The sequence below is a fragment of the Chlorocebus sabaeus genome, chromosome 7 (assembly GCF_047675955.1).
Source record: "Chlorocebus sabaeus isolate Y175 chromosome 7, mChlSab1.0.hap1, whole genome shotgun sequence".
NCBI lineage: Eukaryota > Metazoa > Chordata > Mammalia > Primates > Cercopithecidae > Chlorocebus > Chlorocebus sabaeus.
Window position 1 is genome coordinate 72856621 of NC_132910.1, and position 12199 is coordinate 72868819.

The following is a 12199-nucleotide window of genomic DNA, read 5'->3' on the forward strand; positions in this document are numbered from 1 at the left end:
GTTGTTAGGATTAAATAATGTGCATAAATTAACACGGAGCTCACACAGTAATACAGTACTCAAGTATCAGACTGTAGTAATATCATCTTAACATTTAGGCATTTATTCATAGTAACCAGAAATTGTGTTTTATGCTTTTTATTTTTCCTAATGAAGATGCAATTAAGTGCCACCTTAAACTACTGTTGATATATATATAATAAATAGCAATGCATTACAAAATATTCAAATAGAGTCATTAATTTTTATCTATTTTTCCCCAAGCTGTGGCAGCCAACAAAAAATACAATGACATTCTAGTGACCTAGATATAATTATGTCCCTTTCAGAAGTAGTTTCTTTAAATATAGTAAAAACAATATGATCTTATTAAAATAAAATTATCTTAACTATATGTGCCTGTAACAAATTTTTATATTTATATACAAAGCTTGCACGTACCTAGTAAGTATAATAGCATATCATTAAGAAGCATTGTTTTCTAAAAAATTAGTGAGTCTGCCCTTCTTGAAACAAAGCTTATTTTCCATTATCTTTATGCCATTTTAAGACGTTTCAATATTTCTTTGAAATTAATAAATATGAATTAATGTACAAAACTTCTGTAGCCTTAATGTCATAAGAGATCATACTGGTGTAGGAAAATCTAAGATGGCATCACTATTTCTGCACTCTTCACTTGTAGCATGCTTGAATAGCTCCACTGGTTACAGCATGTCTAGTTAAGATCCCCCGACTCTGTGTAAGCTCTTCTTATTTCCCTGACTACAATTTATAGCACTGAGCCAAGTCCAGCATTTCCACAAACTGCAGCAGAGTCATAAAACATCACCAAGCAAAAGGAAAATCAGTTGCAAATCAATCCTGTCTCCTAGAAAAAATAATTGGTAGGTTACTTCCACTAGCTGGCAACATACATAGTAACCAGGACACAAAGCAAGTACCAGTACTTGGGTTCTGGTCCCAGCTTTATAAAATACTAGCATGTCCTCTTAATCACAAAATTTCACTGAGAATCAGTTTTCTTATATGATTTGACAAACTTATACAACAGTTGTTAAGATCAAATAAGGTAATATATAAAAATACATTTTGAAACCTATAAAGCAGTTTATATATTTATGTGTTTATGTACCTTGTAATACATTTGAATATATTTTCATTTTCCACATATTACTTCTCAATTTAAAAATTAAAACAGCCACGTATCAAAAATTCATTAAAATCCTATTTAAATCATTCTATTTGTGTTTTAAAAATAAAAACTCTTTAAGAAAGTTCAACTTATCAAAAGAAACAGAAGCATTACTTTAAAAAGCCATTATATCTCAAATATTTTTAGATATAAAAAAGCAGTTGAAATTAAAGTATGTACACAGTTAACTTCTAATTCTGTTTTAACATTTTTCATTTAAACAGACCACTTCTTTGGGACTTTACCTTATTTGTATTTCATGCTGCATCAAAGAATGAAATCAATGCATTTTGGTCATAACTGTCCAGAATTTCCAATAGAAGGGGTACTTTAGTTTTTACATTGGTGCCTTTGAACTTAAATTTATCTATGAAAAGATCAGTGATCATGCCTATAAAGAAAAAACATAAATTTCCTGTCAGTGATTAGTTATATTTAATTATACAGTATTTCACTAAAGTAATTGCTTGATAATCTATTTTTAAGCACCTGTAATTCCATTATTTAACATACACAAACCTAAAAGCCATGATGTTTTTAAAAATATTCATTTTGGGGGGACTTTAAAACAAGTTTCAAGATATAAATAGTTTGCCTAATAACCCTCTTAACAATTGATTACAAGCTATTAATTCAGACAATCAACTACTGGTCATTTTTGAACTGGTATCAGTATATATAATATCACAACAAGTGGTATCTTTTTTCCACCAAGCAGACCATTTTGACATAGTGTAGGCAGATTCTATTTTTAACAGCTTATCTGAATTAAAATATTCCATCTACATGTTGACCATTCTTGGGATTTGACTTGAAGGCAAATAGTCCTAAGTTCAAAGATCTGGGCAAATCATTTCGCCTTGAGTTTTCTCATATGTAAAACAGGAATTATTCAAGCTGTAAATCCTTTATCCAAAAAGCTTGATGCAAGATGTATTTCAGAATTTTTCCTATTTTAGGAAGATAATGAAAGGAATATACTATAGTATTAACCCCAAGGGGACTGAGTGGCAGCATTCAATAGCAAAACATAGTACTATTTGTCACAAAATATATGGATGAATATTTGCACTAAGTGGAATAAAAAAGATATAACTTTGGGCTGGGCACCGTGGCTCACTCCTGTAATCCCAGCACTTTGGGAGGCTAAGGTGGGCAGATCACGAAGTCAGGAGTTTAAAAGCAGCCTGGCCAATCTGGTGAAACCCCGTCTCTACTAAAAGTACAAAAAAATTAGCTGGGCATGGTGGCACGCACCTGTAATTCCAGCTACTCAGGAGGCTGAGGCAGGAAAATTGCTTGAACCCAGAGGGCAGAGGTGGCAGTGAGCCGAGATTGCACCACTGACTCCAGCCTGGGGACCAAGCAAGACTCTGTCTCAAAAAAAAAAAAAAAAAAAAAGGAAAAAAAAAAAAAAAAAAAAAAACCTCCTGTCAGGTTAAGTCAAGTTTTGTTATTAAATTAATTCAGATTAAGTCAAGATTTTGCTGTCAAATTATTTATGAAAAAAACCGATTTACAAAGCTGTCTGGATTTTGCAATCAGTGATGTTATGTACAGCCAATCTCATAAGTTATTACAAGGATAAAAGAGATCATGTGCTTGCCATGTAATAAAGGTTAAGACATTAAATACAGCCACAGTTTGCAAGAAAGTCTCTGGATATATAATAAGAAATTCAGTAGGCAGACTTAAGGATCAGTGTGGACTAGTGATACCAATTGGCTCTATAGTGACTATGGAAGACTTGGCATAGTGTAAAAGGCATGCATTTTGGAGTGAGAAGATTCTAATGCAGGCATTATCACTAGCTTGCTGGGTGACAACAAATTCCTTAGACTCAGATTTCAGTTAAAGTGTATGAAAAATGAAGATAATACCACTTAACCTTGCAGAGCTATTGTAAGGATTAAATATCTCACCTGATTATGAAGACAGTGTAAATAGTGTGCTATATACAACAGGTCTTATGTAAAGATTGCTAATAAAATTGTTTGTCTTAAGCTGTTTCTTCCTTCCTCACTCCTTCTTTCCCTCCCCTCACTTCCTTTACTCTGTTTCAATACAATTTGTGAAACATTCAACTTCTCACCACCAAAGTAAGTTTGGAATTGTAAATTGACACAACACGAATACTGTATATCCTTTATTAAATTTTGCCTTAAAATTTTTAAATGCTGCATTTTTATATTTCACAATAGCAACAAAACATGACAAATATTTGTGTGAAATACAGTCTAAGCTCTAAAGGTTCATAGATTACATTCATTTTATACCAGGTTTGTTCATATATATAGATTAATTCATCACGGTATACTTATTTCTTAATATACTTGTATTTTATCAAGTAAAAGAATTAAATATTAAAAGTGGCTTGACAAAAGACAGAAATATCCTGTGCAATAAATTGGTTGTCAACTGATTCATGACTGGTTCATGAATCATGACTGATGTAATCTTTTTATCTTTCTGCCCAGCTTCTCTTACATGATCCTTGGGAAATAGCCAGTTGAAAAGAAATATGGCAAGGTATTCTAGAATGGTCCACTAACCATAGAGTCTTTCAAGATGTGCAGGTTGCTTTTTGTATTCTTCCTGTAGGTGGTCTGCCTCTTCTAGAATACAGCGATATTCTGGTATCAAAAAGTTCATATTTCCCTCATGAATCTGCAATTCCTTATTTAAAATTAAAAACAGAAGCACCTTAATATTCAAAATTCAATCCAATGTAATGTTAAAGTAATGATAATTTTAGAAATCCTGTGACTTAAAATAATAATCACCAGTCCACGACAACACATGTACTTACTTTTAAAGCATCAATTAACTGCACTTTCTTAGCCAAAAGCAACTGGTACTCCAGCTTTGGGTGGATTAGCTTTAAAGTGTGTTGGACTGATACTTCATTTATCTCTAGAAGGAGGTGACCAGATGCAGTTAGATAAATCACTTTGATTAGAAACATTAATAATGTAACAACAACACAAAATAAACATCAGAAAGAATTATTAATTGTGTTTGTTTCTTTACCGTATGATATGTTGAGGTTAATTTTCCTTTTTGTAGCTTCTTTAGAAAGCACATCTTTTAGGATGGAGATAGTAGAAATGTTGTCAGATTTAAAAACTCCCTCTCCTTTTCTATAAAATTAATATATTTTTTAAAAGAATAGCTGTAGAAGGAAATTGTCCAGTACACATATATTTTATGATTAGTACTTAGTGTACAGATTTCATTTGACTAGATTTCTTTTGTATACATATATCATTAAAGCAAATTTAAACATGTAATCCTTTACTATTATATTAATTCAGCTTCTGAATATCTCGTAAAACTAAAGATATATGCCTCCTAAAGATGTGACAATTTATATAAAAACTTCATTTAAAACAACTTTTACCTTCACTTTTCACTAATATTTCCAACAGCTAACCTCATATATATACATATATAAAATGCACTTAGAATTGCTTACTTACATAAGTGTGTTTTTCTTTCATGTAATCACACAAACTACAATGTGACTATATGCTTTATCCTTAAAAGAAATCTGATATCAAATATGTAAGAATGAAATCTGCTGTTTTTCATGCTCAGCATCCAATGCCACTGCTTATGGTCAGAGGACCGTTATTTTTCTTTTTTTTTTTTTGAGACAGAGTCTCATTCTGTTGCCAGGCTGGAATGCAGGGGCGCGATCTCGACTGACTGCAATCTCCACCTCCTGGGTTCAAGCGATTCTCCTGCCTCAGCCTCCCAAGTAGCTGGGATTACAGGCAGGCGCCACTACACCCAGCTAATTTTTTTGTATTTTTAGTAGCGATGGCATCTCACCATGTTGGCCAGGATGGTCTCGATCTCCAGAACTTGTGATCCGCCCGCCTTGGCCTCCCAAAGTGCTGGGATTACAGGCATGAGCCACCACGCCCGGCCAGGATCGTTATTTTTCTTAAGGGTACCACGACTCTTTCTCTTGCCCTCTTCAGTCCATATAGTTTCAGTGGCATTGGTCTCAATCTATTTATGGGACTTCAGGAGGAAGCATTGAGCAGTACATTCCATACCCCTGACCACAGTGGTTCATGGCTTGACAATGATACTCAATCCTGGGATTTTTACTGGAGCTAGTGGGCAAGAGAAGTTCTATAGCAGCTGAAAATATATACAACTGGATTCTAGGAACTGCTGGTGGCCATAACACTGCATGGTAAAGCCAAGAAAAGATAAAAGCAGAACTGAACATGGGATAAAATCTTGATGACATCAATTAAGCCACTGATCCAGTTGTGCATGAGGCAGATTACTGCTAGACTTTTGAGTTATGTGAGATGATAAATTTATTTTATTTGGTTAAGCTGCTTGCGTTTGGTTCCTTTTTACGATGACTAAGTTTCCTAATTAATATATATCATCTTTCATATAGTTAATGCCTTTTCATTTGGTTTTCACACACACACAAATGATGTATGCCAACTAGCTATATGCAAATGATAATTGCTTTGGCCTGGTGTAGTGGCTCACGCCTGTAATCCCAGCACTTTGGGAGGCCAAGGCAGGCAGATCACTTGAGGTCAGGAGTTCAAGACCTCATGTTGGCCATGGTGAGACCTGTCTCTACTGAAAATACAAAAATTAGCCAGGCGTGGTAGCACACTCCTAAAATTCCAGCTGCTCAGGAGGCTAAGTCATGAGAATCACTTGAGCCTGGGAGGAGGAGGTTGCAGTGAGCCGAGATTGCGACACTGCACTCCAGCCTGGGCTGATGAGTAAGACCCTGTCTCAAAACAAACAAACAAAAAGATAATTGTTTTTTTTCTAGAAATGAATAATACACTTACTACTTTGATCTCAATTGTGTTTTAGAAATCATGACATTTCTATTAGTCTTTAATCTTAACAGATGATCTTTAGTAAACACATAGTGCCAGGTACTATAGAATGACTCAAATGGTTATCTTCTTTTAATCATCATAACAATTCAATAAAGTAAGTGCTATTATTTTCATTCTTCAGAAAAGAAAACTGAAGCTCAGAGAGTTAAGCAACCAGCTAGGGTCACATAGCTGGTAAGTCACAGAGCCAGGATTCAAATCTAAGTACATCTGCCTGCAAAGCACATACGTCTACACTACCTCCATACACATATATTTTATTCAGGCATCTGAAAAACATCTGTTGAGCATCTATTATGTGCAAAACTATGTTTTAGGTCCTTGGAGGCTACATACAAAAATATTTAAAATTAGACTGTCCACAAAAATAAAGTTTAACGTAGAGAAATAAGTTTATATAAAAATTATTAGGGGCCAGGCGTGGTGGCTCATGCCTGTAATCCCAGACTTTGGGAGGCCAAGGCAGGCAGATCATGAGGTCAAGAGATCAAGACCATCCTGGTCAATATGGTGAAACCCTACCTCTACTAAAAATACAAAAATTAGCTAGGCATGGTGGCGCATGCCTGTAGTCCCAACTACTCGGCAGGCTGAGGCAGGAGAATCACTTGAACCCAGGAAGTGGAGGTTGCAGTGAGCCAAGATCGTGCCACGGCACTCCAGCCTGGTGACAGAGCGAGGCTCTGTCTCAAAAAAATATAATAATAAAAAAAATAATAATTATATACTTTAAGCAGATAACAATAAACATCACAGACAAGTAAGAAAAAAATGCTATGGAAACAGAGAAGAGAATCAAGGAAGGCTTCAAAAATGTAGCTACTGCTGGGTGCAGTAGCTTGCACCTATAATCCCAGCTACTGAGGAGGCTGAGGCAGGAGGATTACTTGAAGCCAGGAGTTTGAGACCAGCTTGGGCAACACAGTGTGACCCTGTTTCTTAAAAAAAAAAAAAAAAAAAAAAAAAAAAAAAAAAAAAAAAAAGGAGCTATTAAGCTGGACCTTAAAGGATAAACAGTTTTGAATCTTAAGAAAAAATATTCAAAGCCACAGAATGATAAAGAGCAAAGGTGTGCTATTATAAAAGTATATAATATGCTAGGGGCATGTTGAATTGTCTGCTATGATTAATGTGTGAGGTTCATTGTGGTACTTCAAAATGGGAGTAATTATTACAGGTTTAGACACAGATAAGCTTCCTTGGATGGTATAGTGAAAAACCTCCATAGAATGGATGTTAAAACCAATTAGATTTCTGAAGAGTTCTTGGTTCTAAAAGGCTGAATTCTGAGGTAAAATTATGTTTTTAGAACAATACTGTTATTATTTTAAAATAACAAGAGAAGCAAAAGGTATTCTACTTCTTGCTCCTGAGTTGAGAGAACTTAGGAGAATACCACAATTATCTGCTTAGGAAAAGAACCTTAAGAGGCCAGAGAAAGAATAATGAGCTCTCTCCCAGACAACACAAAGCAAAACAAAAACAAAAACAAAAACACACACACAGAAAACAAAAACAACCTACAGGCCAGGTGTGGTGGCTCACACCTATAATCCCAGCACTTTGGGAGGCCAAGGCAGGAGGATTGCTTGAGCTCAGGAGTTTGAGACCAGCTTGACCAACATGGTGAAACCCTGTCTCTACAGAAAATAAAAAAATTAGCTGGGCATGTTGGTGAATGACTGTGGTCCCAGCTACTCAGGAGGCTGAAGTGGGTGGATCACTTGAGCCTGGGAGGTCGAGGCTGCAGTAAGCCAAGATCATGCCACTGCACTCTAACCTGGGTGACAGAGTGAGAGCCTGTCTCAAAACAAACAAAAGGAACAAACAAAAAACAACCTACAGATCTGAGAAAGAATGAAAAAGGAAAGACTCTGAAGAAGCAGGAGGATCCAAGCTCAATGGGTAGATGTAGAGAAATTAGCCTTGCCCAAGAAGTAGGCCATTTCACATTCAGAGACAGGTTAAAAAAAAAAGGAAAAGTTTAGCTTCTACTATATGGAGAAGTTGAGAGGAATTATTGGAGCTTATAGAAGATGAGTTAGAGGTAATTGTGGAGGAGCGACGGGTGTAACTAGAAGCTTGAGAAGAGTGTAAAACAATATAATGACCTCCAAACCGTATTAGAATAGCTGCCAAAAGCCTGCATTTCCTAAGCCCTAAACTTCTAAGCCATGTTATATTTGTGCATAAAGAAATTCAACTGGAGTTTTTATTGGAATTAGGATAAATATTCAAATCAATTTGGGTAGGACTGTCATCTTTTACAATGTCTTCATATTGATGACTATAGAATATATTACTCCATTTAATCAAGTCATTTATGTCAATAAAATCTTACAGTTTTGGTCATGTAACTTCTACATATTTCTGATTAAGAATATTCCTACAGATTTTATCTGGCTATTTTGTTATTGTTATTGCTACTCTGAAAGGGTCTTTTAAAATAATTTATTTTCTCACTAGTTATTGTTATTGTTGGGAACTTAAGAAATGTATTGATCTTTGCATATACATCTTTACTCAATCGCTTTTCCAAACTTACTAATTTGATTTGTTTTTCAATAGATTATCTTGAACAGTATAGATTTTCAATCAGATTACTCACAAATAACTCCTAACTTAAAGGAAAACTTAGAAGCTACATTTATATAAAATGACACTTGTGAACCAGTAATAAGTTTGATTTACCTGTAGATACTTTCAAGTTGTGTATCTAGAAAGGTGTTCTGAAAGTAAAATGTCACACATTCTCCTGCTGGAGGTTTTTCTGGAACTTCAGGCAGACAAAAAACCACCCAGGAGTGAACTTCAGCAAAACTGAACTGGCCTGTTAGAGTCAGTGTATTCATGGGTCTGTAATACAATAGTAGAGGCACATATTTATGTGTGGGAATACATGAAGGTATTATCTGTACACATTAATAAGCAGAATTTTGTAATATTTGTTAAACAAATATAAATGAAAACATTCAATTTTCTCAGATTAATCTTATACGTAAAATAAATGAACATTTCAATTTCATGAAAAAAAACTGAACACTTACCTATACCTGCACCTGTGCTAAGTATCAGTTAACTGATATATGTAAACAGGTTTTATTCACTATAACATGTTTTCAAATAAAATTCCATTTATTTGGGAATATTTCATTTTTAAAAAGTTTATTTATTTTTTTTATTTTTATAGAGATGAGGTCTTACTATGTTGCCCAGGCTGGTCTCGAACTCTAGGGCTCAAGCAATCCACCTCCCTCGGCTTCCCAAAGTGCTCGGATTATAGGTGTGAGCCACCATGCCCAGCCCTCATTTTAAAAAAGCTTATCTAGTATTTCTACTACATAAACTACAAAACATACAAGAATTTCCTTAGGGAAATAATCAGTATAGTGTGAAGGCAAAGAATTGGGCTTTTGAGTAAGACAGGCATGGGTTGTTCCATTATTTACTAGCTCTGTGCCATTGGACAACTTACAGAATAATACCTTCTATCTTCCCGAAATATGGGATCATACTTTCTATCTTGCAAAAGCACACACTAAAGTAACATAAAAAAACTGTAAAATAAATCAAATTTAAAATAAATCAGATGGATAATTATAAAGAGTTAAGAAAATGCAATTTATGAAATGAAAAGTTCAGACCAATCCTCTCATTTGCAGATGAAAAAACTAAAACCTAGAGACTAAATTAAATTATACCCCCAAAGTCAGACAGGAACAGATTGTAATCCAAGTCTCTTGATTACCAATTTGCTGTTCTTTCTAGCATACCATGCCGCCTCCATTAATACAACCTTGACTTTTAATGTTTTCCAAAAATCTTCTTTAGGAATAGTCTGGCTTACATCTTATTTAAATTATATATTTTAAATTATAGGCAGCAATACAAAGAACATGAGTTTTGGCTTAAATTCATAGCTTTAGTCCCTTTATGAGCAAGTTACTTACTTTTCTAAGCCTCCATTTCTCATTTATAAAATGGAGACATTATTACCTGTCTTGCTATAAGATTTAAATACTACATAAGCTCCCAGCATAATACATGGCACAAAGAAAGTAATCAGTAACTGTTCCTCTCTTTCCCTTCTCTTTAAGCCCATGTTCTGAAAAACTACAAAAAGGTGGATGCCTAAGTTGGCATGGAAATAAAAGGCACTATCACAACCAATTGCTTTATCAGTATTCCCTAAGAAGAAATATAAAGGAAATATAATATTTGAGGCTAATACAATGAGGTCCTATTCACAGAGAACTATTATACTATCTAAAGGTTAAATGGGCGGGCGCGTGCCCAAGATGGCCAAATAGGAGCAGCTCCAGCCTCCAACTCCCAGCGTGAGCGACACAGAAGATGGGTGATTTCTGCATTTTCAACGGAGGTACCGGGTTCATCTCACTGGGGTGTGTCGGACAGTTGGTGCTGGTCCGCAGGTGCAGCCTGACCAGTGAGAGCCGAAGCAGGGAGAGGCATTGCCTCACCTGGGAAGTGCAAGGGGGAAGGGAATTCCTCTTCCTAGCCAAAGGAAATTGAGACACACAACACCTGGAAAATCGGGTAACTCCCACCCTAATACTGCGATTTACCAAGGGTCTTAGCAAACGACACACCAGGATATTATATCCCACACCTGGCCCAGAGGGTCCCACGCCCATGGAGCCTCCCTCATTGCTAGCACAGCAGTCTGAGATCTAACTGCAAGGCGGTAGCGAGGCTGGGGGAGGGGTGCCCGCCATTGCTGAGGCTTAAGTAGGTAAGCAAAGCTGCCGGGAAGCTCGAATTGGGTGGAGCCCACCACAGTTCAAGGATGCCAGCCTGTCTCTGTAGAATCCTCTTCTGGGGACAGGACATAGCTAAACAAAAAGCAGCAGAAACCTCAGCAGAGGTAAATGGCCCTCACTGACAACTTTGAAGAGAGCAGTGGATCTCTCAGCACGGAGGTTGAGATCTGAGAATGGACAGACTGCCTGCTCAAGTGGGTCCCTGACCCCTGAGTAGCCTAACTGGGAGACATCCCCCACTAGGGGCAGACCGACACCTCACACCTCACACGGCAGGGTACACCCCGAGATGAAGCTTCCAGAGCAAGAATCAGACAGCAACACTCGCTGCTCAGCAAGATTCTATCTTCTGCAGCCTCCACTGCTGATACCCAGGCAAACAGGGTCTGGAGTGACCCTCAAGCAAACTCCAACAGACCTACAGCTGAGGGTCCTGACTGTTAGAAGGAAAACTAACAAACAGAAAGGACACCCACACCAAAATCCCATCAGTACATCACCATCATCAAAGACCAAAGGCAGATAAAACCACAAAGATGGGGGAAAAAGCAGGGCAGAAAAGCTGGAAATTCAAAAAATCAGAGTGCATCTCCCCCTCCAAAGGAATGCAGCTCGTCGCCAGCAACGAAACAAAGCTGGACGAAGAATGACTTTGATGAGTCGAGAGAAGAAGGCTTCAGTCAATCAAACTTCTCAGAGCTAAAGGAGGAATTACCTAACCAGCGCAAAGAAACTAAAAACCTTGAAAAAAGAATGGATGAATGGATAACTAAAATAATCAATGCAAAGAAGACCTTAAAAGAACTGATAGAGATGAAAATCATAGCACAAGAACTACGTGACAAATGCACAAGCTTCAGTAACTGACTCGATCAACTGGAAGAAAGAGTATCAGCGATTGAAGATCAAATGAATGAAATGAAGCAAGAAGAGAAGTGTAGAGAAAAAAGAGTACAAAGAAATGAACAAAGCCTCCAAGACATATGGGATTATGTGAAAAGACCAAATCTACGTCTGACTGGTGTGCCTGAAAGTGATGGGGAAAATGGAACCAAGTTGGAAAACACTCTGCAGGATATCATCCAGGAGAATTTCCCCAATCTAGTAAGGCAGGCCAACATTCAAATTGAGGAAATACAGAGAACGCCACAAAGATACTCCTCAAGAAGAGCAACTCCAAAACACATAATTGTCAGATTCACTGAAGTTGAAATTAAGGAAAAAATGTTAAGAGCAGCCACAGAAAAAGGTCGGGTTACACACAAAGGGAAGCCCATTGGACTAACAGCAGATCTCTTGGCAGAAACTCTACAAGCCAGAAGACAGTGGGG

At 36.6% G+C, this 12199-nt stretch overlaps 1 protein-coding gene across 2 annotated transcripts in view; it reads right to left on the bottom strand.

Moving 5' to 3' along the window:
• Window positions 1–82: 82 nt before the first annotated feature.
• Window positions 83–12199, bottom strand: part of BBS7 (Bardet-Biedl syndrome 7) — a 54679-nt gene continuing 42562 nt past the window's right edge. Inside the window, exons 15-20 of one of the 2 annotated variants that reach the window (XM_007999699.3) lie at window positions 8779–8943; window positions 4226–4335; window positions 4005–4108; window positions 3748–3871; window positions 1441–1586; window positions 83–871 (exon numbers count right to left, since the gene is read on the bottom strand). In XM_007999699.3, coding sequence (XP_007997890.2) covers window positions 1453–1586; window positions 3748–3871; window positions 4005–4108; window positions 4226–4335; window positions 8779–8943 — 637 coding nt within the window. In that variant the 3' untranslated portion in view covers window positions 83–871; window positions 1441–1452. Of the gene's footprint in view, window positions 1587–3747; window positions 3872–4004; window positions 4109–4225; window positions 4336–8778; window positions 8944–12199 lie in introns of both variants that reach the window. The other variant, XM_007999698.3, reaches the window with a different exon arrangement.